This window comes from Lathamus discolor, chromosome 20 (genome assembly GCF_037157495.1).
Source record: "Lathamus discolor isolate bLatDis1 chromosome 20, bLatDis1.hap1, whole genome shotgun sequence".
Taxonomy (NCBI): Eukaryota; Metazoa; Chordata; class Aves; order Psittaciformes; family Psittacidae; genus Lathamus; species Lathamus discolor.
Window position 1 is genome coordinate 5,009,556 of NC_088903.1, and position 27,775 is coordinate 5,037,330.

Sequence of the window (27,775 nt, forward strand, 5' to 3'; positions counted from 1 at the left end):
AAGAGCACAAATAAAGGCTGAGCCCTCCTGGTGTGCATGAGGCCTAAGGAAAGCCTGAAAGACCCAGCATGTGCTATGGAAAAGATGTCTTTCCCTGTTAGTTTTCCATCGGAAAGCTTGAATTGTTGGGTGATGTCCCCAAACCTTCTCCTATGGCACTCGTTGAGCCTCACCTCGGGACTTCTTCTCCAGATAGCCTTGCTTCAAAATGTTCCCTGTATCTTGGATGGACCTGGGTGTCATCTCCTCCAGTCCTACAGCGAGAAAAGCAAAGCAAAGCCTTGGGATTTGCCCAGAGAAGCTGTGGCTGCCCCATCCCTGGCAGTGCTCAAGGCCAGGTTGGACACAGGGGCTTGGAGCAAGCTGCTCCAGTGGAAGGGGTCCCTGCCCGTGGCAGGGGTTGGAGCTGGAGGAGCTCTAAGGTCCCTTCCAACACAAACCAGGCTGGGATTTCCCATTCCCCCAGCCCATCAGCACGACGTTTTCATTGAGACCAAACGAGGATGCTCAAAAGGACCCAAATTCCCTCCCTGGGTCCAGCCTGGCCGGATCAGAAGAGTTTTCCCAATGGGGGAAGATGCAGAATAGGATCCTGAGGAGCTCCTGCACCCCCTTCAGATGCACCCTCAGAGAGGGGACCTCGCACATCCCCTGTGCTGCCACCTCCTTGGCACCCCATAGCAGAGATGCGCTCAGGCTTTGCTCTAAGTGATGCTGAGCATCTGACTTGCAAACAAGGCACATTTCCCCTCAGCTCCCAGCCCTGAGCCTCTTTTGCTAATGCAAATCTAAATGCCATTTGATGGGACCGTTTATAACGATGAAAATGGGCCGGTGGTGCCGGGTGCCCGGGGAGACCCGGCGAGTATGAATATGACATTAATGTGCCCAACGCCAGCTCCCCGACCCCGCTGGCAGGAGCATAAACAATGCTTGAGTGAAACTTTGATGTCGACGTTCAGAAGCCAAGAGCCCAGCGGGGGGACAAGAGCAGCCCCGGCGAGATCCCATCAGCGCTCGTGCTCCGATTGAATTACCCAGGGGGGAAGGCAGGAGCTGCGAGGGCCGCTTTGCTTCTTTAATTTCATTGACTTTCAGTACATTATCAGCATGGGGCTTCCCTCGGCCCCCGCTCCCCCGTGCAAACTGGCTGTGGAAACAGCCAGCGCGCAGGATGCTGCTGCCGCCGCCGCTCGAGCCAAGGCAGGGATGCTCTTGGCCATGCTGGTCCTCCTTGGGATGCGCCTTCTGCTCCTGCCTCGTTGACGAGGGAGATGTGGGGAGCACAAGGACCTTTCAGACACCACAAAGAGCACGGATGTGATGGGAGCCAACAACAACCTCTGCCATACCCGATCCTCCTCTCTTTGCCCATCATTTCTTGGCGCTTGCCTGTCAGCAGGCAGGACCCCTGGGATTCCCTACTGCACTCCCAGATGTGCTTTGCCCCATTGGAGATCAATTTTCCACATAAGCAGATCCCGTGTTTCAGGTTATTTGTGGCTCTGGGCGCCAGGATGTGCTGGGTTAGCAGCATTCTGGTGCCTCTGTGGCACCCGAAACATCATCAGGAGCCCAAATCTCTCCTGCTCTGCAAGGGACGCCGTGCCTCAGTTTCCCATCAGGAATATCACAATGAAAGGAAACTCCCTTCTCCTTAAGCACTCTGTGGTTGCTCAAACTAAATACAATTAAGGAAGGGTTGTGGGGGCTGATTTGATTGAGCAGGGCTCTGGCAACGTGAAGTCTGACAGCCTGTGACACGAAGATGGCAGTAACCTGTGTGCCGCACGCAGCATGGCTAATGCAGCCCTGCTAATGCAGAGCTGAGATTACATCTGCGCGAGGTGGGTGAGTGCAGGGGATGTGGTGCTCTGCCGGGCTGCAGGCAGGGCTGGGGCTGGTGGGGTGTCCCTGGCCTTCCCTATGTCCCCTGTAACAATCCAGATGGCTTTTGCTAGCAGCAAATAGCTCAATATATGTGCAAAGGCAATCTCCATTTGGGGGGGGGGGGTGTGTTATTTCTTAATGGGCACCCAGGAGATCCACAGAGGATATGGCAGCCAGCCCCAGAAGGCTCTTTGGTTTCTAAGCCAGATGGTTCTGCCCCAGGACCACACAGCTGGCAGGTAAACCACAGCTCACCGCATCTTCCAGGAGTCCAAGCGATGGAAAAGCCGTGCTGTTGCCTGGTCACCCTTTCCAACCACTAACGGCCCTTCACCGTTTATGAAAACAGGGAAAGAAAAGGCCTTACATTCATCTGAGAGAGGCACATCTGTGCTGCCCCAGACGCACGGCCCATCTCTGGTCGCTCGCGGGGCTGTGGCTGCGTTTGGGTATGAGCTCAGTGGTCCCTTCCACCCTGGAATCTCCCCCTAAGTGTGCCAGGGACTCCATGGCAGTGGGCCCCAGTCACCTCCCAGTGTCACCAGCATCTTCTGCAGAGGAGCTGCACACTGAAGGCCCTGGAAATTGCTCTGTGCCATCATCCTGGAGACCACTTTTCTGCAGAGGTAGCAGGAAGCAGGAGCAGACACCAGCTCTTTCCCCTCTTTATTGTGCCCCAATGCGATTCACATCCCCCAGGTGCTGCTGAAGGATGCTCTCATCACCCCTGCATCAGGCTGAACCCAGGTCAGCAGCCGAGCCTGTGCCTTTGCTGCTCCTTCCAGCCTGTCCTTGCCATGTCCTCAAGGACCTTTGGATTTCAGCTCTCGCCCTTCTGGTCTCTGAGTCATGCACACCAGCTGCAGCCATAGGAGCTGCAGCCAAACATGCCCGGGGCCGCATCGGTGCCCACGCTGTCACATCAGCGCTGTTCAAAGGGATGGAGCGCGGAGGCACGATGCTTACAGCTCATTCCCCATCCTCCAGCTTATTCACCAGGCTCAAACATGCCAAGAGCAGATTCTGCTCCCGGGGACTTCACAGGGAACACCCAAACCCATTTCAAACCAGAGCACAATCGGCTGTAATTTCCCAAAGCCCTCCGTGGTGCCTGTGCTCTTTTTCCATTGAAGCTAATGAGCAGAAAGACAATCAGGAGGAGACAAACGAGCTCCTGCTGCCTTCAAAGCGAGATGGGCTCGGGAAGTGTTGAAAGCCTTTGGAATTCCCACCCGCCACCCAGGTCTGCCACGGCAAACGGGTCCAGGACATGGGTGTCAAGTGGCATTTGTGGGTCTATTCGATCCCATGTCAAACCAAGGGCCGGGCTGCGAGCCATGCTCCGTTTGGTCTCTGATGAGGGAATAATGCTTCCTGTATTTAAACCATTACCTTCTCCCAAGATCAAGAAGGTCTTGAAAGCATCTCTGCTTTCTCACATCGTGCTCTATGCGGGGTACAGATACCTCTTCCTGGGTACCCAAAGTTACCAGCCAAATCTACTGATGGTCCAGTTCCCATAGGAGGATGGCAGTGAGCTTGGCCCCGTGATTGCAGGCTCTGGGTGATGGAGGGTGGAAGCATCAGGCAGAGCTGGGAAGGACCTTTCCAGAGCCATGCAGATGCTGCGGCCCAGCAAAGCAGCCAGCAACAGGCATGGGTTAATCATAGAATCATGGAATGGTTTGGGTTGGAAGGGACCTTAAAGCTCCTCCAGCCCCAACCCCTGCCACGGGCAGGGACCCCTTCCACTGGAGCAGCTTGCTCCAAGCCCCTGTGTCCAACCTGGCCTTGAGCACTGCCAGGGATGGGGCAGCCACCCACCGCTGTGGTCCCCCTGGTCCCTGCCTCCTCATCCCGCAGCTCCAAGTGGCATCTCCTCAGTGGCTCCCAGGCCCTCAGTGCCCCTTGGACACATTTGCCTCTGTGCTTTGGGAGCATTGCTGAACCTTTCAGTGCCTTTGGAAGTGGCTTGGGATCATTTATAAGGATGGGAACAAAATGAGCAACTGTTTCAAAGAGAACGGGGAACCAAACAATTGTCATCATGGATCACATGGAATATTGTGCCAGCCTGATTTTATTGCATTTTTTGAGCAGGAAAATCATAGAATCATAGAATAGTTCGGGTTGGAAAGGACCTCAAGATCATCCAGTTCCAACCCCCCTGCCATGGACAGGGACACCTCACACTAAACCATCCCACACAAGGCTTCATCCAACCTGGCCTTGAACACCGCCAGGGATGGAGCACACACAACCTCCCTGGGCAACCCATTCCAGTGCCTCACCACCCTAACAGGAAAGAATTTCCTCCTTAGATCCAATCTAAACTTCCCCTGTTTCAGTTTGAACCCGTTACCCCTTGTCCTGTCACTACAGTCCCTGATGAAGAGTCCCTCCCCAGCACCCCTATAGGCCCCCTTCAGGTACTGGAAGCCTGCTATGAGGTCTAAAATAAGGAAGTAGATGAAGAAAAGGCAAGGCACGGCAGGGAATTCAATTCAAGCTTCAGACTGACTTCTCAGAAGAGGCCGGTAAGCAAAACCCAGAGTGCAGGCATGCACCCCAAGATAACTTCCTGGATTGAAAGCTTGTCAGCAAGCTGGAGGCAGGCAAAAATCAATGGCCACAACTCACGGAGAGCGAATTATCAACCGAAATATCCCCGTGTCCCGCTTTGGGATCAGTTACCCTCAGGAGCCTTCAGATGCCCCAAGGCATCCCAAACCAAAGAGCCCATCCCAAAACTGCCGCTAAACCCAGAGCGTCCTTCGGGACAGGCGGGGAATTGCTAAATGCTCTCTTGTGGCAGCCGGTACAGACCAGTATTGAAGGCTGGAACCAAGATTAACTGGTCCCAGGGAAGGGCGCGGGCTCTTGGCGAGTGCTGACAGTCGGGAGCAAACACAAAATCCATGGAAGTCGCTCAAGGAAGCCACAATTCTCACCTGGGGTTGGATGGGGCTGAATTAGCTCTGCTGCCCCTAAGTCCTTGTTGGACCACAGCTAATGGCTGGACACAAACAGGGAGGGGAAGGTACAGATGGACCTTTGTTAGGAGCCGCGTTAGTGTTGGATTTACTGTTGTTTTCTCAGAGCAGTCCATGACTGGGGGGTTTATGATTGATAAGCAAACAAGAGAAGAGGCAGTCAATGGCCAACGGTCGGGCTGGGATTTAGCCTGAGAGGGTGGAAAAAAGCCTCCAGCTTTGCTTGGTGCTTTATTTTCTCCTTCTGTCCGGAAAATTTAGCGGCGAGTTTGAAGCTGACCCAACTTTGCCAAAGGGAAATCAAAGCGAGAGAAAAGAAAAGGAGAATTCAAAGAGGAGGCAGAGCCCTTGGCCCAAAAGTTTCCTTCCAAATGGCTAAGTCTATAATTGCAAAATAAAACCCACTAAATCTCAATATCTATTTGCACAGCTCATTAGCCAAGGGCTCACGCTCAGCAAAGTGGGAGGGAGGAAAGAAAAACCCTTCAGCACCAAGCGGGTTTGGGGAGTTGCTATGGAAACCGCCGCATCCCGAAACCCCCTGCTCGGATGGGTCTGCGTCCAGTGCAGCCTTCCCAAGGAGGCAGGTTTTTAAAGCGCTCTAAAAGAAACAATAACGTATGAAACCCATAAATCTATACCGTGGGTAACTCCCTCCCCTGCTCTTCCTCTCCCCCAAACATAACATGATGTCAGCCGTTCGACCCGCTGCGCTACCGGGCCGACATGATTTACAACGCGAAAAGGGGAAACCTAAATCATCGCGTAATGAAAACATTAAAGTTAATGCATCACAAGTGAGGAATTTATTACCATTAACTCCGATAAACAGTTATAAACCACCCGTCCTTTCCTGTCCACGCGCAGGGACACGGGCGCGGGGACTTCATTAAGCCTCAACTTTCTTTTCTTCTCCATTAGACCGTTCATGTGTGCGCCAAGCGGCCACCATTTATTGTTAACTGGACTGGCTCATTTTCCGGGCCCTGGTGAAGCTTTGAAGGCCTCATCCATTTCCTTCCACGGCTGGCTCGGCGCAGACAGATGGAAGAGGCAAAGTTCTCGAGACGTGCGGCTCCATGGGTTTATTTAAACGCCGCTGAAATGGATGCTTTGACCAAAGCCAACCCTCGCCCCGGCCCTCTGCGCCGTTACTCAAAGAGGCTGATGGATAAGTAATAACATATGGGCACGCTGGGCGGTTACACCGGACACCAGCCTCCCTCAGGCTGCTCTTGGCCAAATATTTGCTTCTCGCTGACGTTCCACCACCTTGGAAACCTAAGCCTGACATGTGGAGCCTTATCACCCCCCCTCTGCAGCACAGCGGAGGATGGCGAGGCTGGCTGGTCCCTGCATGGGACCGTCTCTCCCCCATCCCCTTTGGTCCCGTAGTTGGTTTCAGGAGAGGTTCCAGGGGGGATTTTGGGGATGGGAGCTGTGGGGGTGCAGTAAGAGCCACCATCATCCTGCTATGAGCTATTGCTTCAGCCCTGAGGTGTTTGGATGAAAATACCCCCGGCTTCAACAGGAGCCGCAGATCTGAACCATGAAGCGTGCTGATGGGTTCCTTATTGCCAGGCTGGCAACGAGGACCTGAACGTGCTGCTCCCACAGTGCACAAACACATCCTGCTCCCCCATGTGCCAGCGCCTTGGCATCCTCATAGGGAACAACCTCTTCCCAAGAGCTCATCTCAGTCTCCCCTCGGGCAGGTTAAAGCCATTCCCCTTGTCCTGCCCCTGCATCCCTTGTCCAAAGCCTCTCTCCAGGTTTCCTGGAGCCCCTTTAGGCACTGGAGCTGCCCTAAGGTCTCCCCTTCAGGAGCCTTCTCTCCTCCAGGCTGAACCAGCCCTCAGCATCTTCTCCTCTTCATGCCAGGAACAAGTGATGAGGATGAAGGCAACCAGAGAAACAGCCAGAGATGGCAACACCCCAAAGGGACCCCAGGGGCAAACAAACTCCCGGAGCCCAGAGCAGCATCTCAGGCCACTGGGGTTGCGGTTGGGCTGTGAGGGGAATATCGGCTTTGAGAGGCCAAACCACATCATGCCTCAGCATCACGACACTATCCCCCAGAGCTGCTCGACCTGAGCCCCTCGCTGCAGCCACAAACCAGTGCTAGAGAATTCCCAATGGGAAGATGTGATTTGAATCTCCGGGGTCTCGGCGAGGCTGCGGAAAGACCTGTTGCCTAAAGCCCATCTTACAGCTTTATTCCTATCCAAATGCTGTCCCACAAAATCATCAGCCTCGACACAAACGATTCCTATAGATCACTGCGGAAAATCGAGAGGATTTAAGGAGAGAGGAGGGTTAGGAAGAAGTAAAACAAACGACGTGCCATTTTTCAAGCGGAAACAATGGCAATATGAAGATATATAGGTGTCAGCCGTTCTGGAGGAGGCAGGAGGCTGTGCTCTTTTACCTCTTCCAGTGTCACTCTCCTGACCTCTACCATTTGCAATGCTTTGATTCCACCTTGCCCAAGGGATCTCTGAGCGCCGGGGAAGAGATGAGGAATGCCCGTGCCTGACCTCACCTCCACATTGTCTAACGGCTGACGGCATAAATCAGTTCAGACCCAAGTGTCAAGAACCCATGTGAGAGGGCTGCAAATATGAAATGATTTCCCTGAGGGTTTGCATTGTTCCTCGGGTTCTCTCCTGTAACTGTAGAGCCGTGTTTCACACGAAGAACAACCTTCCCTTGAGACCCCCATTTGTGTATGGAATGAACAGGAGGAGGGATGCCGGCGGCTGGCATCCACCTGGGAGGGGGGCACAATGATACCCACAGCCCAAACGTGCTGTGCTCGTCCTTCCTGGCCTCGTGCACACCAAAACTGGTGCACGACCACTGAAGGGGGAGGAAGAAGAGCTCAGGGAGGGGGCACATGTTGGGGGGTAAGACACAGGAGCCCTCCCGTTGCTGGTGACAGGGTCAGTGAGCAAACCCCAGGGAAGGGGTAAAACCAGCCAAGGGGTCTCTGCGTACCACAGCCTTGGGGTAAAAGGATCACAAAGCTCACAGAGGGTGCTGGAAGCTGCCACCATCCTCAATGCTGGGGATGCATTTGCACATGACAGAAGCAGAGCCAACAGAGGGGCACCGTGAGCTACTCCCCACACCCCGGCCTTCCCCTATGGGGTTTTTCTGTTTCTCTAACCCTGACACTAACGTGCTGCCACATTCTCCCCCATTATGGAATACCGGCTCAGGCAGAGCCCTTTTGCTGCCTTCTCTTGGATTCGGAGTATTCAGTGCCCAATGTGGGCATCTTTCAGGTACCACCCCTATAGGAACCCCCTTCTCTGGCCAATCCCTCCATCCTAAATACTGGCAATGGCAGAGAGAGGTTTCAAGAGAGACCTGGGGTAAGAACAGTGCAGGCAACAGGCTCTGGAGGCAGCAGCAGGGATGATGCTGACACAGGTTTGGGTCTGCACCCCTGCAGCAGAACAGCTTCAGCTCCCTCCTGAGCCTACAGTGGGTGCTCGGCCTGATCCTGCCCTGTAGCAGAAGCTGAGCTGAGGGCCCCATTGTCTGGTTTCAGTCTGGCTTTCACACCCACAGCAAGCTAAGAGCTAAGGAGAAGTCCCGGGGCATCAAATCAGCTTATTTCAGGTGTATTTAACCAAGCTCTTGGCAGCAGTTCTCTAGAAAGCAGGCAGCCCACCTTGACCTGCGGATGCTGAGAGCATCCTTAGCTGCTATTTGCACAGCCTGCCCAAGCCTAACCCCCCCACCCTGAAGTGCCAAATGGGATCATTATTCCATCCTTCAAACCCAGCATCACTCTTCAATACCCAGTTCTGCAGGTAATTAGAACTAAGTGCTCCGTGCAGTGTGGCCACTGGTTTGTCTCATCTCCAAAGCCACTCGAGGCACCTCGGTGGTCGCTTCCTTGGCGCAAGGTCTCCAGCATCTTCACCGTGGCATTGGACCACACCAGTGATGGCCCATGGGCACAGACCCCCCCCCGCACTGGTTGCTAATGGGAATAATGGCTGTGAGTCAGGATTGCATCCCATTAAACCAGAAGCAACCCAAATTCCTCAGCTCCCTGGCAGGGTTTCAAGGTCCAGGTTTGATGCTGCAAGTCGCTGCCTTATCAGGGTGACTCCTGCCAGGATAAGCAAGGTCCTTGGCAGGGCTGGAGGCAGCGAGTGGGAGGAAGCCGCTCTTCCCGGATGGATTCAACGCTTCCATTTCAAACCAGCAGCCTGGTTCTCCCCTTTCCCTTTCATCTGAGCCCAAGCCTCTTTCTTTCCCTTGCTTCCTACTTCTGAGTAATTGTGAGGAAAGCAAAATCAACAGGTCGTAAAATGATAAAAGCAGGTTCTATGGTAAATCCTCCCCTTGGGCTCACTTCTCCTCTCGCTTTACACTGATAAAATGCCCCTGCCTTCCCTGGAGCCCTCTTGATTTACATCGCATACCTTGGATTAGGAAAGTAACGTTGATTCCCTGATATCAACACAACATGAATCCAGACACACCCAGCCTGGCTCTGCTAGCCCAATAAATCAGGAGCAGAGCCAGGAATAGCTTATATACGAGTAATAGAGCTTCAACTACACCATACTGATACGGTGAGAGCAATCCAGCCTCCTTAATGTAGATAGTTATATCCAAATAAAGGTGCTTTATGTCAGTATAAATTATTCTCTTCCCATTTAGGGATGCCTTTGTACAAAATGAATGTGCGAGAGCAACTGCCAATCCGGATACAGATAGATTGTTTAGACTCAAGAACAAACCCACCAGCAAACCCTCACCGAAACACAAGCTGGAACTTGACGGCTCCTTCTCCTGGACCTGATGCTGTGGGGTCCCCCCCAGCCCCTCGGGACACGGTGCTGTCCCATTCCATCTCCCTCCTACGTCAATCCAATAGGAACCTGCAGGAAGCAGCAGGGCTGTGGGCTCCCCCCTGCTCCAAACCTGTTGCCTTTTCTCCTGCATCACCCCCAACCCGAGCAGCTCAGGACCCCCCTTGCGAGGAGGCACCAAGGGCTCTGCAACCCAGAGGAGATGGGGATGGGGATGCCTTTGGGAGCCACCACCGGACAGGAGAGATGATCTCCAGAGCTGCCAAATGGAGTTCAGACCATGCTTAAGCTCAGGATTATCTCTGCACACACTTGGCTCGGGCAAGGCAATCAGTACTGACAGGAGCCCTTGTACCAGGCTTTTGTTCGGTCCCTAGTGCCTTACACTGGTTTTTAGTAACCCACAGCCGCAATCCAACACGTGTGTAGATGAGGAGTGGGACCAGGAACAGAGCCATGATGCAGGACACAAGGCAGTTCGAGTGGGAGCCTGATGTGACCACATTCCCTCTGCAGCATCCCAGGAGCTGGGGCTGGGACCGCCGGGACAGAGGAACCCATCCCTGAGGAATTGCTTTTGGACCAAATGCTCTGGCTTTTTGTCTGAGGGTTTGGGGTTTTTTCTAAGATGCACGCCCTGCAAAATGGGAAAAGCTTGAGACGTTTCCAAGTGCCTCCTTGTGCCAGCCTTTGGGAGCTGGGCTGTATTCCCACCCCTAAGCCAGCAGCCCAGCCCGGCATCCATCTGCAGACCTCTTGGCTCATCCTCTTGGCTCTGTTCTGCAACCGAGGGGAGAAAGAGGCACTTTTCTCCCCATCGAGTACAAAGAGAGCTTGGGGTGCGTAGCCAGAGGCAGGTGATGGGAGTGATTCCTGCCCCTAAATCCCTGTTGGCCATTCCAAGACTGAGCTTCACTGTTCCTGGCACAACTCCGTGAGGGGATGGAGCAAGGGCATTGGGAGCGGCTGGAGCTCATTACGGGATCCTGCTTTGCGCTGCTCTGGGACAAAGATGTTTCCTTTTAAATCCTGGATCTCCCGCGGGCAGGAGCCCAAGTGATGAAAGGAGCTTTCTGGGTGGCGTGGTCCCAGCAGAGCTGCAGGAACCAGAGCCCTGGGTGGCTTCATTGAACTCCAAGGGATGATTTCAATCACGGAGTGAGACGCTGGGATTGAACTCATCCACTCGGCTGTTGGTCGGCTTTTGTCCTTTCGCTTCACTTTCCTCAGGAAAGCTGGGACCCCCTCAAAGGCGCGGATGAAGCTCAGTTTTATGGTAAATGGAACATTCCTCTCGGCTAAGCAGCAGCGCACACCGTGCCTATGCAAAAAGTACTTCGGTCGTTATGGAGCTTCACAAACGTTTGGGTCCTTAAATGGTGGATTCCGCCCTGAGATGGTGAAAGATGCTGGGTTTAGGAAGCGATTATTAACTTTTAGTCACAGCTCACGTTAAACGCTCTCCGGTCTGAGAGCGGAGAGCGAACGGAAAGATAACAAAAAGCAATGTTCTGGATTTTATTGGGAAAATAAATTCACGTTTAACTTGATGGATATATGGGGGGAGGAGGGGGAAATGCAAATCCCATCAGATTTAAAGCGGATTTATTTAAGCAAGGAAGTCTTATCAGTAGCGATGGGATGGGGTTTAAGGTTCCTTGTTAAGCACATCCTTCCGGTTGGCAGATCTCATCCTCCCAAACCTTGTCTCCTCATCTACAACGCAGAGGTTGCCTGTGTGAGGATGAGACCCGAGCTGCTGCAATATAGGGAATGAGAGAAACGATTCCCCCTTGAGCTTCAGTGTTAAGTCTGCTATAGGCCCTTTCAGAGCTCCTGGCACTTATGGGGCTCCCCATTGCCTTGCTTAAGACTTGGGCAAGCAACGAGTGTCAGGGGGTTTAATTTTGAGCCTTAATAATTCTTTTGAAGCTTCATTTTTGCAGGAAACAGCTTTGGATTTTCAAACCACACCGGGCAGAGCCGCCGGGTGAGCCAGAGACCCCCAAACCGCACACCGGGGTGCAAAGATGGAGCATCACCTCCCTTCACCCCCCTCAAGCCGAGGAGCAAAGAGACGGGCTTATTGTAGTGAGCGTAACCCGGGAATTCACACCTCATTTTTCCCAACCCAGCACCGTTATTCCAGCAAGTTCCGCATCCCGAAGGCTGTGCTTTAACCCCCCCTTTGGCACTGCCTGCTCCCCAACTCCTTCCGGGCTCTGGCACCCCGAGGCGAGGCTGACACGAGGGGATCTGGTGTCTGAGAGTCCCCCCAGGCACGGAGCCATGAGGGAAGCATCCCCATGAGCCCTGGCTGGCTCCGGGAGAGGAAGGGCGGCTCTGCCTGTGCTGCCATGGGAGGAGGATGCTCAAGGCTCCGGTGTTGGGTGATACGGGGCAATTAGATTCAAGTATCTTCCATTAGTGAGGAGTGCGAGTTTGCTAAGTGTGGTATCTGTTAGGCCGGAGTCATAACAAACCCACAGACAAATGAAGTGCCAGTTATCCCCTTCAAAGGGGAAAACAGGGAAGAAAGAGCAAGCTGCTTCCTCTTGGAGAGGCTCTGGGCTCTGGAATTCCCTGCCTGAAATCCAAGCATCGGCCTGGTCCATCCTTGCAAACCGATCGTCTAGAAAAGCAGCATATTTAATCGGAAATGAAGGCTGTGTGTTAAAGGGATGCAGCTGGGGAATTCCAATGGGAATCACCATGGGAAGGGCAGGAGTGTTTCCTGCTATGGGAACGGGGCATTGCCATGCTGGGGACAAGGGGATGCAGCAGCATCCGTCTCAGTTTAAACAACTTTCTGCAGGACAGGAGGGGAAATCACTGCACAAGGGAGCTGTGCATCAGGCCACGCTGCCCCTCATCTGTCCACTCATTCGACTCCAACCCATCCACTGCTTTGCTGGGACTGGTCCAGCACCCAGAGACACGAGGGCTGGGAGCCCGCAGGGAGCAGGGGGAGCATCGGCACAGCACAGCATCCCCTCCCAGGGCTGTGCCAAGAGCAGAAGCTGGAGCCGGCCTTGACCTTCACTTATATTCCCATTGCAAAGCCATCCCAAGAGGCACAACCCCGCAGCAGGGATGTGCTGGGCAAAGCGGGTCTGCAGGGCAAGAGGGATGCTGGAGGCTCCAACCCTGGGGCCCTTCTGTGCAATGGGCTAAAACGGGGAGGAAATGGAGCGTTCCTTGTGCTTCACCTCAGCTGCACAGAGAGGGAACCCCAGAGCTCAGCGCCGAGCTGGCGATGTGCTCTGCTTCCATCCCCAACCACGCGGCCGCATCACCCCGCTGCCCCCAGCATCCGGGCGGGAAGTGGAGATGAAACTTGGCCACTGCTTTTCCTTGTTCCAGATAAGAAAATCATTTGTCACCGGGGGGCTGGGGGGATGCCGGGGCTGGGAAAGGGCTTGGGGGGGGGGGGGGGGTTTATCAGGGAAGTGTCAGCCTGTCCACACGCCCTGCAGAACAAATGTGTGTTTTATCGTGGGCCCCAGCGAAGCCGCCCCGCACCTGCAGCAGGCGTGTGCCCCGGAGAAAGTCCCCGTGATGGATTTGCCCATCTTAATGAATGTAAACAAACAGGAGAGGAACATCAAATAATGCCCTTGACAGGCCGCAAAGGGAGCCGGGCGAGCAGAGAGCCCTTGCGAGGAGGAGGCCTTTTGATGTGCAGGCCACGGGACCGAGGTTTGTAAATAGCAGCAGCTCCGTATCGCGTCTTATCCAAATATTTTCATTTCCCATCACGAGCCGAGAGCCAGGGGTTGATGGGTTTGGACTCTTCGACTTTCAGCTTTCACCCTGCAGCAAGAGGCGGGGGGCGGGCACCGGCTCCCCATCCGCCTGCGCTCCTTCATCACCCATGGAAAAGAGCCCACTGGTGATCAGAGCTGGGATCCGGCTCTTTCACATCCACCCAGGGGATGCTGAATCCCATCCGAGTCTCCCTGCGGACACGAGTGGAGGAGCAGATCTGAGGGCTCGTGAGCCAAACGCGGGGGGATGAAGCATCACCTGGTGATGCATGACCAGGATGTGGGAAGAAATCCCTTCCCTCCACTTGGCTCTGGGAAGGAGCCTGCATCCCGGTGGGGCCCCTCATCACCCTTCATCCTTGTCACCAGAACGGGGTGTCTGCGAGGAAAGGGGATGTGTTCCAGCTCACCAGGGGAGCAGAGAGAGGGGTTATCTCTGGGTACCAGACAGAGGGGAAGCCCACGTTTAAACCTGAGCAGCAACAACACTAAAATTAGAATGGAAAGGAAGGGAGGGAAGAAAAAAAAAGCCAGCTTTCCACCATAAATATCCGGTGAATTCCCATCTTGACACCGGGGTTACATTTCGGGTCTTTAAAAACACATACAACTGAAATCAAGTGCTTCCATCAGCTCCTCTGGCATATTTACGGTCTCCGGGAAGGGCTCCCAGACACAAATCCCACTTTGACTTATAAAGGACCCAGCAAAGGTCAGTGCGGGGCTGGACAGGGGTGAAGCACGTCTGTGATGGACAGGAGCGGGGAGCCCAGCCTGGGTGCAGGGATGCAGCCCCCGCCTCCACCGGGACCGGGTACCCCGGGGGATGCTGGCGGGGAGCTTTAGGGGGGATCTCCCGGTATCTGGGGCCACCGGGACCGGGAAGGGCTGGAGGAGGCGGGGGAGGAGATGCGGGATGGGGGGAAGGATCGTGTCATTCCAGGGCTTTGCCACAAGGAAGCAGCAGAAGCCCAGGATTGAAGCCAGGAGCGGAGAGCATCGTGGTCCAGCCCCAGCCCGGGGCCCGCAGCGGCGGTGCCAGCGCCCCCCCAGCCCAGGGCCCAGCCTGCGCTCCCCAAAGAGGGGCTGTGCTGTAGGGACGGGCCAAGGGGGATGGCTTGAACCTGCCCGAGGGGAGACTGAGCTGAGCTCTTAGGCAGAAGCTCTTCCCTGTGAGGGTGCTGAGGCGCTGGCACAGGGTGCCCAGAGAAGCTGTGGCTGCCCCATCCCTGGCAGTGCTCAAGGCCAGGTTGGAGCAAGCTGCTCCAGTGGAAAGGGTCCCTGCCCGTGGCATTGGATGAGCTTTAAGGTCCCTTCAACCCAAACCGTTCCATGATTCTATGATAAAACCAGACCCGCAGGTAAACTGGACCCTCCCAGCTCCCACTCTGGTGCCCTGCCGGTTAGACTGGCCACGTCCCACCTCCGCACCCTCCCCTGGTCCCACGTCCCTGCAGCCCCATCCCACGGGAGCTCTGTTAACCCCTGGCACATCAGTCACAGCACGCATGGAGCAGCTTTTGGTGCTGCTGTCCCTTCGTGCCCCATCGTGATGGGGATGCCAAGGCCAGCAGAGAGCTCAGCACCTCCGGCCCTTCCCCTCTCCTGACTCCATCGCTTTTCCCCTGCAGGCTTTGCTCAGAAGTGCTGAATGCAGCACAACTGCACTGGAATTATTTATCCCGAGGTGGGGGATGAGAGAAAGACCGTGATTTAAAAAATTATTGGTAAAAGGAGCTCAAATAAAGTATTGATCCTGGTGGCCGTGTCCCACCTCTGGAAATAGAAGGAAGTGACAGGGCTGTATAAAGAATGCCAGCTCCAAAAAAGAAGCTGCTTCTTATTACATCTCAGATACCCGCTAAGTGATAAATCCAGGGCTCTATAGATCAGGAGTTTATTATAAAGAGCCCCAAATGTGGTTAATCAGATGCGCCCTTGGCTACAAATCCAGGCTGGACCCAGGGGTGCCATTCAGACCTCAACCCAACCTCCAGCAACCCCTCTGACTGGAGATTTGGTATGAACCTGCCCGGTGAAAACGGGGCGGAAAAGGCCCATTTCAGTGCCAGTTCTGCCCCACTTTATTCCTAAACCTTCCAATTCCTGCCTGGCCGAGGGGAAGCTGAGCTCTGCAATCCCAATTCCCGGCATAGAGCCAGCGCTGCGGTGTTTAGGCAAAGGTGAGGGAGACGCCGAGCCCTTCGGAACGGCTCTCATCAAATCAAAACCCTCAGCTTAATGGCTTTGGCTACCTCGGAGAGCAATAAAAGGCCCAAACCCGGTTATGAGCCTGCGATGGGAGGGTAGAGGGAAGCTGGCGGAGCGCTGCCTGATTGGAGACTTATTGGAAAGAAATCAAGAGGTTGCATTAAACCGAAGGGAAGGTCAGAGCGCGCGCGGGGCTCATGGAAGGTGACTGCCCTCATTACCCCCCCCGGGGTCTGTGTCCCCCCCCCAGCACTGCAGGGATGGGGCCGCTTGGTTCCAGGCTCTTTGTGGAGCAGAGATTTATAGAGAACTGATGATCGGTGGCGTTGCACTGGAGGATGCGGTGCGCTTTGCGCATCCATCAGGCCTTGCCCTGCTCCCTGGTACCTTGCTCGAGGCACCTGCAGCCGACCCCCTTCTCCAGCCTGGGGTTTGCTCAGGGATTGAAAAAGCAAAGGGAAAAAGGCAAATAAGAGCCTTTTTGGGGGGAGAAAAGGCAAATAAGAGCCTTTTTTGGGGGAAAAAGGCAAATAAGAGCCTTTTTTTTGGGGGAAAAAGGCAAATAAGAGCCCTTTTTGGGGGGAAAAAGGCAAATAAGAGCCTTTTTTGGGGGGGAAAAAGGCAAATAAGAGCCCTTTTTGGGGGGGAAAAGGCAAATAAGAGCCTTTTTGGGGGGAAAAAGGAAAATAAGAGCCTTTTTTTGGGAAAAAGGCAAATAAGAGCCTTTTTATTGAGGGAAAAAGGCAAATAAGAGCCTTTTTTTTGGGGGAAAAAGGCAAATAAGAGACTTTTTATTGGGGGAAAGGCAAATAAGAGCCTTTTGCGGGGGGGAAAGGCAAATAAGAGCCTTTTCTGGGGGGGGAAGCAGCGGTGAGGGTCAGTCCTTCCCCACCAACCCTGCCCCCAGCCAGCCCTGCGCCCGCAGTGCAGCATCGCTCCCTCCTCTCACCATCACCAGGGCACGCGGAGCCTTCAGCACAGGCATCTCTGCAGCCCCTCAGATGCAGAAGGGCTCAGGTTCTGTCCTCCCAAAGCTTATCTGAGCCGAGATGCAAGGGCTCTATCTCCACAGAGATACCTTATCTCTTACCACGGGCGCACTCACTTCATATAACCTCCTTTGAGGCTTTCTAAACCAAGGAGGAAACCCAGACAGGGCAGAGATCAGAGGCACGAAACAAACCGAACCCCCTCAGACTATAAGCATGGAGCAAAAAGGGCTCATAGAACTCAATACGCAACCATGTTATTCATGTAAGCCCAGATGCCATCACCTTCCCTTTCTCCTTTGCCACCCCTGGGCATTTTCAGCTTTTCTTTAGGCCTTTGCCCATAAAATACCAAGTTCTCATAAGAAAAACATCACCAATAGCATTCTGCCCAGTGGAACTGGAACCTCCCAACAGCTCAACCCCACATCATCATTTGCCCCAGCATCTATAAATGTGACCACCACAAGATATATTAACTCCGCAACCTCAGTCCTTCCAACCCCACGAGAGCTCTCCCATTGGGAATGAAGCATCTCAACGGCACAGAAGCGAACTGGGATGGATTCAAGGAAACTTCCTCCTCCAGGAAGGGAGATGTTGTGTGTTCCTCCATCCCCGAGGACCCTCTCGGTGGCGAGGGGAGGGAGAGGGACATCGTGAAGAATTTGTAACCGTGCATGTAGAGATGACATTTATAGGGCTCTCAAATTGGAAACCGTACATTTTATTGCACTCTCTGTCAAAAAATGCACTTCCATCAGAGGCGAGACCGACAAGGGAAACAACCAATCAATATCTGGGCCTCTAATATCTGGGCTGAAAAAAATCATTATCCTGTTACTTTTATTATGGCGTTATGCTTGAAATATGATAGTTTGAGGTTGTTTCCATTACCTCAACAGTTCTGAAGGGGTGCTTCCCTCCCCTCTGCCTCTGCCTCATCTCCCTTTGGGCTCAAAACCACAGCGAGTCACTTGAGAGGGCCATACGCAGGTCCTGGCTCCCCCTCCCCAGCCCCATGGATCTCAACTGCCTCTGGAGACAGTGAGAGGGCAGAGGGAGACGGTGTCTAAACACAGGCGAGGTAGATCCGTGTCCTGTTGCTGAAATAGGCCCAACCACATCATTTGGCACCCCTTAGCCCCAGCTGCCAGCCCAGTACCATTGGCTTTTGGTACCAGCACACCCACAATAGCAGCAACAACTGGGAGCAAAGAAAAACCACCCCATCCACGGTCCTTGCCCCAAGGAGTTAACCCGCTCATCCACGGTGCTATCAAGGGCAGACTCAGCCTCCCCAAGCACAACAGCTCAGAAGGAGACGCTCTGTCCTCACCCTGCAGGTTTGCCTTTCGCTGGGGGGTTCTTTGGGCAGCTCTCAGGGTTGTGTTTGAGTCCTGGCCTTGTGCTGGGAAGATTATTGATGAAGTTTTGCATTACCCAGGCTAAAAGCCTCGCGCTGCTTCTCTCTTCCAGACTGTCTCACTTGAGTCCCGCAGAGCACTAAGTGGGCCCTTAATGAACACGAGAGAGGTTATCAGGACCCGCATGGGGCTCAACCGTCTGCTCCAGCGAAAACCAGGAGACGCCACCGATAAGAGTTCAAAGCGATGCACAGAGACAGCTCGTGCTGGCTGCCGCTCAGGCCACAGGCATCTGGGGAGCCGGTTCCCAGCACCGAGCAGGCAGAGCAGGTAAACAGCCGCTTACCGACGTGCTCCATGCATCCCAAGGCTCCAGCGCCGGGATGCGCAGCCCCGGAGTGATGGGTAAGGGAGATGCAGCCCGCAGGCTCTGCTCCACACCACCTCGGAGCCCCATCGTGCTGGTACCCAGCATCACCCAGGCAGAGCCTGCACCCAAAGGTGCTCTCAGCTAAGGGGTATTGCAGCTTAGAAAACACGCAAGGTTGGCCACAGGACTGCCAGAACGGAAGGGATGTGACCCTAGGAGCAACACTGTCTGGGGAGGGTCTGGGATGGAGGGACACAGATTCCCAGCCCTGGTTGCAGGAGAGCGTGTGATGTGTTCGGGCACCACCTGCAGCATTTTGGTCAGGCTTTAGCAAGGGAGGCAGGGTGAGAAGGCTCACACTATGAATGAGCACAACAGGCACGGGAAGCCGTCTGCTACAGGACAACCTGGAGAACACAGCTGGAACGAAGCCCATGGATGTACAACAGGGTTCACCAAGACACAAGGCCGAAAGCTTGCGGAATGGAGTTAAAAATGATTCTGAAACTGCCCATCAGCATCTCTGGCCCCTCCGGTTCCTCCTTTAGGGGATGGCCCAAAACGTGCTGTGGGCCTCATCCATCAGAGGGACATTTCACTGTGCACAGCTCTATTTACACCCCTGGCAGGGTCACTGGTGCTCATGACAACACATGAAGAGGCAAATCCTGGTGAGCCCTTGGGAGGGGGATGTCATAGGGAGCTGCAGGACAGGACCCACACGAGCACCATCTCCAGGCCCAGCACCGCAGCATCCTGACCAGCCATGGACATCCATTGAGCGGTCACTGAGAGCTGCAGGGGTCATTCCTGCAAAGCAGAGGAGGGGAAAGCTTCCCAAGGAGCATCCCTGCTTCAGCCTCCCCGAGCTGCACTGAGCACCAGGGCTCCTTGAGACACGCTTGCTTCTTGTCCCTGTTCGAGGCAAAGTGCATCACCGAGATGGCAATGTCACAACGGAGCTGTCCCCTCTCCCCAGGGCCACCTCAGAGCTAAGCCCTTCCTCGCCGCTCCACCTCCGTCTCTATCACAGCACAGGGATCCCTCAGCCGGAGCTGTTTAAGCGGGACGCCCTGGAAGGTGCTAACCTCTAAAAGGATTTGTGGTTGAAGAGCAGAGAGAGATGGGAGAAACAGGGCAAGGAGCGAACGTGAAGAAAAGACGGATCAATCCCAACGATTCATCATGCCAAGAGCTGTCCAAATAATCAAAGGCATCAGCCAGGTTGATGTATAGCTGATGTCACCGAGAGAGACCCTTAACAAGGCAGCCAGTACAACAGCTGCTGGTCAGGGAGTGCCTCAGCACACGCCGGGCTGGGGCACAGCAACGCAGCCCATCCATCACTGACCCACCTTAATGGCCAACCTGATTAGTAAGCACTGGCTGGGGCTGACAGCCCACCGCAGCCGCCCTGTCCCAGCCGGCAGGAGAGGATGCTGCCGATGGGATGCGGGCCGGGCGCGCTCCATGGGATCGGCACCGTGTGAGTGTGAGCATCGGTGGGGAATCGAGCGTCAGAGCATGGCAGAGCATCTGCAAAGCCCCATCAGAGGGGGCAGGAGGGTCTGGTGCAAGAGCCATGGGTCCCCAAGGCACCCCCCATCTCTCTGCACATCAAATACCCACCAGCAACGTGGGACAAGACCCAGCCGCTCTCCCACCCTGGTGCCCCAGGACAGGGCACGGGCCTGCAGGGAGCTGGGTTTTAACATCACATTGATGCTCTAGGGCTGAGCTGCTGTGGAGGCTGCCAGCCAACCCCAAACCCAAGGACTCCACCACATCGCTCACCCCAGCAGGGCCCAAGTCCCCACATCCCTGCTACAAACCCTTTGCTGTGCTCTCGGCAGGGCCATGGGGGTGACCTCAATGTGGGCACCCAAGGGCCCCGCTGAGCATCCCCCGGCTGGGACGTGGTCCCCTCCTGGGGGCCAGCAGGAGTGGAAGGGGCAGTGAAAGCTTTTGCTTTGCTCCTTCCTTCTTTCTATTTTCCTGAGGAGTTTCTGCCCCCCAAGTGCTCCCCATAGGGTCAGGACCACCCCCCCCCCCCCCACCTCGGGATGCTCAGGATGCACTGGGAATGGGAGCACGCCCCCACCTCACTCCCCAGCCCAAGGAACATCACCAGCTCCATTGGCCGGGTGGGTACCCAGTGCATTTACCAGCAGGAGGCACTGCCCCCCCCCCCCCCCAGTGTCCCCATGGCCACCAGTGACCCCACCACACATGGGATGTGGGGAAGCATCTAAAGCATCTTCCTGTGTTTAAACCCCACACCAGAAACAGCCCACGTGCGTGCACACCCATGCGTGCACGGGATTGGGATTCTTTGCATGGAAAAATCATGGAAAAATCCCTTATTTTTCCTCACCTGGGAAAACCAGATTAACTAATTAATCAATTACTAACATTAACGCACAGGGCCACAACCCCTTTAAGCCTCCTGCCACCAGGCAGGACGTGGCTCCTGCTCCCATACTCCTCAGTGTCTATAGGAAGGTGAAGCTAAGCCCAAGCCCAGGCTTCCCTAAAACCCCCTCCTCCTGGCAGGCCCCAAGTGAGGATCCCATTGGATTAACTGGAGTCCAGTTGATTGCTGCAGTTTCAATAGCTTGTTCCGACATCGATTGCCGTCATGTCACTGGGAGAAAAGGATTAATAATCAGGTGCTCAGGTTGGCTCAATACTGCTGATAGTGCCTGACAAAATGCCGTTAGGAGCACTCCCACCGGAACACTATCTATGTAGGAAAGCTGCAAGGAACATCAGTCAGGGTTTCGTGGAATAATGATTAACTCCAGATCCTCAGCCTCGAAAAGCCAACCAACAGTTTCTATTATTTCCAGATAAATTCTCTCTCCTCCTCAGTTCATTCCTGTTGCACACAAACCTTTTCACTGGAACCCACCAGGGGAGATGCATCTTTTCCTATCTCTTCCTCCTCCTTCTCCCCCCCCACACACAACCCCTTTATGATCCATCCCGGAGGAAACGCACTGCTTTGTAACCCTCACGTGCCTCCTGACCCTCAGCTGGGTGAAACACGTCCAAGTCCCTGACGCTGCACACAAGGGGCAGAGTCCCACCAGGTCCCTGCATTGGGAATGCTACTGATGCTCTGCCTGGCCTTGGCCATGTCCCTTCTGCCTGCCACCATGTCCCTGCCTGCTCATGCCTGTCTCAATGGAAGGGGCAGCCTTGCACAGGCACCCACGGAGCAGTGGTACATGGAGGGAGCTGCGATGCCCCCAGTCACCCTCCATCATTTCCAACCTTGCTGTCATTATAAGCACGCAACAGTGGAGATGGTTCCTCAGGCACGGAGGAGCAGGATCCAAGCCGCCAGCCCACCTCCCAGTGTCCATGAGCCGGTGCTGGGCGCGGATCCGGTGACCTCCCTCCGAATAAAAGGAGGATGGGATTGGGGCAGTAAATCCCATCCCGGTGCACATCAGCCCGGCAGTAAATCGGAATCCTCTCCGTGCCCTCTTTATTATCACATTCACAGCATGAAGTTATGAGCTTCTTCACAGCTCCTGCTATAAAAATGTGATGGATGGCGGGGGAACCTCAGGGAGTTAATCTATTCTCCCATTAAATTTTACTTTAATTGGTCTTTGAGTCAATCAGAAACTCACTAGACAGTGAATTAAGAAAAGAAAAAGGGGGGAAAAAAGGAATGAAACAGGGTGGGGGGAGCAAAAGGAGGTGCCTTTTTGCTGTTAGGGCATTAAAATGCTGCATTAGCCTTCGAGAGGAAGGCAAGAGGCTGGCAGGCCATGTGGGGAGCCTTCTGCAGGGCTGCAGGTACCACTCCAGAGGAGGAGAGCGCAAACCAACCCTCCTCAGGAAACACTGGGGCCTCCATGGAATCTGCTCCTCGGCAACGACAGAGCAGCGGCGCGTCGGCCCCACGCCGGTGATGGGGATGTGAGAGGGAGGATGGAAACAGCATCGCTAAATAAGCGGCATCAATAACATCAACGTGGAGGTCGGGGAACGGGGCAGCGCTCCTGAGTTCTGGCATCACACAGCAGCAAAGCCCATCCCAACGACCTGCAGCGCCCACCGACGTCCCAGCATCGTCCCTGTGCCCACATTGCATTGGCACGGCCAGGGGTCAAGGGTACGGAGCAGGAAGGTGGGCTTGGTGATTGTGTCGCCTGTGTGACGGTGTTAAAACCTTTACCAGGCTCCACCTAAAGGTATTCCGGGTCCATTAATCATTTCCCAGGATTTCCCATCTTATTAGAAGAATAAGAAGTCTGTATCAGCCTGCAGATGAGATTTCCAAACGGAGATAGAGCAGCAAGGATAAAACCCAAGGAAAATGGCAGGAAAACCAAGGCTGCCCTGGCTCCGGAGCAGTGTGCCGGGGCTGATGTTGGAAGTTTATGCCTGGAATATATGATAATAAGGTTTTATGGGAGTGAGCCCTGGGGACAGGCATTGTCTCTGCAAACAGCGGACTTGAGGGAGAAGCTGAGGCTTGAGTAATGTGCTCGACCTTCACTTAGGATAATCTATCTCGGCATGCATGCATATGTGCATATATATGCGCATACACACGTATATACACACATAGGGCAGCAAGAGCAGGGAATGAGCACCCTGCTCTGCCTGCAGGACCCCCTCGAGGAGTGAGAACCACCTTGCCCTGGGCTGGTACAAGGCATTGAAACCAGGAACTGGGGCAGGGAGGACTCAGTCCCAGCCGTGGTGCGGTCGGGTTCTTTGGGGCAGAGCTGGACCCGCTTCCATGGTCAGGATTTGTGCTTCCGCCTATGGGAGCCCAGAGGGGCTGACCCTGAAAGCTTCCCCTTCGCCCTGCCTCACAGATCCCTTCTGCATGAGCCCACTGCCTGCACTACAGAGGTTTCCTGCACAGCCCTGAGCTCCTGAAGTCCCTGAATAAGAACGCCCATAGAGCCGCATGACTCGAGGATGGATTGCACCCCACACGGCTTCCTTTGCCTTGTAGAGGAAAGCAAAGTTTCAAACAGGAGGCAAAAAGACAGCAGACAAAGCCAGACCCCACGTTTAGGCCAGTTCAGACCGAGGGGCAGCACAACAGGGGCAGTGTGAGCAGTACCAGGGTGCACACATGACTCCGGCTGCATGGAGCAACCTCCCATGCTCTGACACCCAGGAGGAAGAGGAGGAGGAAGAGGAAGGCGAAGGCTGGTTTGGGCTCTTGCAATGCTTAAGAGCTGACAGGCGCAGGAAAGGCTCAGCCCCATCCAGGCTGTATTTGTGCATTCTCACACCTCTCCTCTCCAAAGGGAGGACTCAGGGATGCTGCTGGCCCCATTCCCCTCAGAACACACCTGCACCAGCACAGCAGCACGGGCTCCCTGGCAGGATGCGTGCCTGACCCCGGGATGAACCCCGCATCCTCTCGGAGCAGAGGCAGCGATGGGTCCCTCGGGATGCGTGCGGATGGGTGGCGCGCGGGGGGAGCGGGATGGAGGCAGGTCCTGCCTAATTATGAAAATCAGATCTCTGAAGCACCAGGCTGGAGGCTCCATTTGGACTGACAGCTCATGAAGAGATCATCTGACACCCTTAATGGGCCAACACGGGTTCAGCGGCTGTGTGCAATTAAATCATGTGTGCTGGTGGTGTGGCTGACACCACGAAGGGGAGGGGGAAAGCCCAGATGTGCTGGAGAGGCTGGTAGGGACCACTCTGCATCCAGCCACCGGGCTCTGGGGCACAGGCATCGCACACGCTCAGCCCACCGCATCCTGCATCCCTCCATGGATGCAGATTGCACTGCCTGCAAGTGGAATCAGAATCACAGAATCAGAGGAATGGTTGGGGTTGGAAAGGACCTAAAAGCTCATCCAGTTCCACTTGGTTGCTCCAACCCACTAGAGCAACCTGCTGTAGTGGAAGGTCTCCTTTCCTGTGGCAGGCGGTTGGAACTGGATGAGTTTCAAGCTCCCTTCCAACACAAACCAGGCCGGGATTCTGTGATTCCATGCGGGCCATAGGGATGGGGATCACTGCAGCGGCAAGTGACCCTCCATGGCACAGCAGGGACACTCCAGGTCACTGCACTTGTGTTTGCCCCATCCCTATGTGCAGTGAACACTTCTGCCCCTTGGCCGAGCGCACCGACAAGCCCTAAGTGCTTGTGTAACCCCTGCGCGGAGCCAAAGGGGTTAACTCGCACCAGACCCCATCCTGAGCAAGAGGCAGGAGCAATTCTCCACAATCCCCATCTCTTATGAAAGGCAGAGGCTGAACATCCCCTCTCCCCTGCCCCTTCCCCATCCCCTGCCAGCCTCGGGGCTCCGGGAGGCGATGAGCTCCGTCCATCAGCGCCGGAGCAGGAGCCTTCGGAGGGGTGTAATTCTGCTGGAGGAGAATGGACTTCCCGAGCACATGGACCTAAACTGCAGAGAAACAGAGCCCTAAATCTCCGGCTGTAGATTTACAGCCTCCATTCTCTTTCTTTACTGCAAATACAATCCGGCAGTAATGGTCTAACACAGGAACACCATCACCAACTGGCTGATGGCTCACATAAAAGCAATGTCAACCAAAAACTATGAGTTTATAAAAGGGAACAAACCCTCAACAGTGACAAGAACATGAAACCCATTAACAATTTAAACACTCTCCATTTTTTATTCCCCACCTTGAAGCTATTACGGCTGATAGAAGGCTTCACAGCTGAGTTAACCACTTCAAGGGAGGGCTGCTCACACGCATAAAGAGTGTGCTGAGGCCGCGAGGTGGGAGGTTACGTGGTTTAAAACCACCCAGGGCTCTGCTCCTGCAAGATGCTCAACCGCCCTCCCCTCCGCATCGCTGCTCAGCACCCGGCAGGATTCATCCAGGTGCAGTTTCCAAGGCTTTTGAAAGCCGCTTTGGTAAGCCCGAGGTACCCGAAGATTATTGCTATGGTTACGGGAGGGGGGACAACAACAGCATCGCAGGTGTGTTATAATCGTTGTGCTTTGTTTCCTTCCCAGAGATTTTCTTGCTGCTCTGGGTCTCTTTTGGCACCTTCTCATTTTATGGAGCAAATGTTTGTGGAGGCTGCGGGTGAGCTCAGCACAGAGCCAGCGTGGAGAAGGGACCGATCGCCTGCTCCTTACACACAGGCACCTCTGGGGTGACATTTGAAGTCAGAGCTGACCCAGCACCCAGCAGTAAATGCCCCTGCACAAGGGCTCGGTGCCTGGCGCAGCAAACCCGCTCCTGCCTCTCCATTGACCCTGAAAACACCATTTTCCCTCTCTAACTATCAATTTTCTCCTGCTGCAAAACAGGGATAACACCAGTTAACCTCTACTGTAAAGTGCTTGATGAGCTCCGATGTAAGGCACTCTGCCCTAACAGGAAAATGAAAGTAATTTCACCCTGTTATTAGAAGGAACCAAGATGGGGCTGATCCTCATCCAGCCTGGTTTAGACTCTCTTAGAATCCCAGACTGGTTTGGATTGAAAGGGACCATCCAATTCCAGCCCCCGGCCGTGGGCAGGGACACCTTCCACTAGACCGGGCTGCTCCACTGGCCTTGAACACCTCAAGGGAAGGGTTTAAGCTCTTCCATGAGCTGTCCCAAGAGCAGGAATACCTTTGGCTCCTCCAGCTCTAAAAAAGCAGCAGCTCCATGCAAAGCGTAATGGATATCACTGATCATTGCGGATACCATTGATCATTGATAAACCAGCTGATTGGGAAAGAGGGAGCAGTGCAAAGGGGAGGAGGCTGCTCTGCTCCCTGGATCCCACACAAATATCCCAGCTTTTCCGGGCCGGCTGCGGAATCTCGACCACCACACATCCTGAATTCGAGGCCGTGGGTACGACCTGTGCCCATAGACCCCACCGAGTCCCTGCAGCATCCCCATCCCCTCCCTTCCTTCCTTCCTGCCCTGGCCCCAGGGCAAACAGCGGGGCAAACAGCGGGACCACTGGGAACAGCTTGAAATCAGATCCTCATCCCCAAATGGAAGGAAGTGGCACTGGAGGCTCCTGCCATAAAGCTGGTCCCATCCTATTGAAACGCTGGCAGATGGGGCCATAAACGTTTCCTCCTCCCCTCGCTCACAGCCACCGAGGCTTCAGATTCATCTTTATCTTTATCTTGCTGTCAGGTTGTAAATGCCTCTCGCTCTGTCTCTTGCAGCTGGGACACGCCAGGCCAGTTCCCTTCCTCTTGAGGTTCATTTCAACCAACAACAGAGGGGAAACGAGACGGGAAGGGTGAAGGGAAAACGGGATCTGCAAGCAAAAAGGAAAGAAACCCACACCTGCTTCAGACATGGGCTCACGAAGCGCCCCACGGGGTGGCCATGGGATGGAAGCAGGCCCAGGAGGACCCATCAGCAGCTTTGACGGGGCCAAACATCAAACCCACGCAGAGGTCCAGGCACCCTCCATTAGTGTGTCTACATCACAGGCGACGTGGCAAAGATTAATGTCCCCTCTTGTTTACCTGCACCGATACGGGTTAGGTATTTACACGAATAGCACGAACATCTGCAGCTTCATTAGGCAAGATAAAAGTTAAGGACTATAAACCTTTATGCTTGCAGCCGTAAAGCAGGAAGGGTCAGAAGGGAATTCCTAAATACAAGTTATTCCATCACTGTCCTTTACGGGGGTTTCTGGTGACTCTCCAAAGCAGCTGGTGCTGCTCACTTGGAAGCATCGGCTCCTGGACAAGGTGAGCCACCTCGGATGGTCCCTTCCAATCCAAACCAGTCTGATGTGAGCTGGCGCATCCCCCATTTCCACACTCTATGTTTGGCACGTGAGGACCTCACATGAGATCTGGGTTAGCTGTGTTACGTGGCATTGCAACAGAGAAAACCACCTCTGTTTTGAAGACCTGATACTCTACAGTTTTATGCTGCAAAAGCCACGTTTAGGCTCTGTAACCAACGTTCTCTTTGAGTAGAATGGGGAAAACGGTCACCTTTTGGACCTAGTTTTTCTACTTGTTTGAATAGTTGGGCAGGCAACTCCTATCACAACGGGTACCTTCTGGCTCACATCATTCGGCTCTGGACCAGAAAGGACATGGATAGCTCTGCAGGAGGAACAGCTTACTCAGAAACCACTGGAGCTCACCCATCCTTGGCTGCACACACAGTCATTCCTTGGCCTGATGCTTTCCTGCTCTTATTGAGCTCAGGCCATAGAACCTTGAGTTTGAATTCCACAGCCTAATTCCCTACAAGCATTAATTTTCCACCCTATCCTCCTGCCATATCCACCTTCTTATGACAGACATGCCATAAACCCAAAACCCCACACAGCCATCCCTCTATGCACTTGTAGAGCATCAGGACAGAGCAGGCAAAGACTTGTCCAGGGTCATACATCAA

General features: G+C 54.4%; 1 protein-coding gene across 1 annotated transcript in view; it reads right to left on the bottom strand.

Annotated features, from left to right (window-relative positions):
- Positions 1-27,775, bottom strand: part of SKAP1 (src kinase associated phosphoprotein 1) — a 140,374-nt gene that overhangs the window by 23,337 nt on the left and 89,262 nt on the right. Inside the window, exon 5 of the mRNA XM_065699057.1 lies at positions 174-254. Within this exon, the coding sequence (XP_065555129.1) occupies positions 174-254 (81 nt within the window). The remainder of the gene's footprint in view (positions 1-173; positions 255-27,775) is intronic.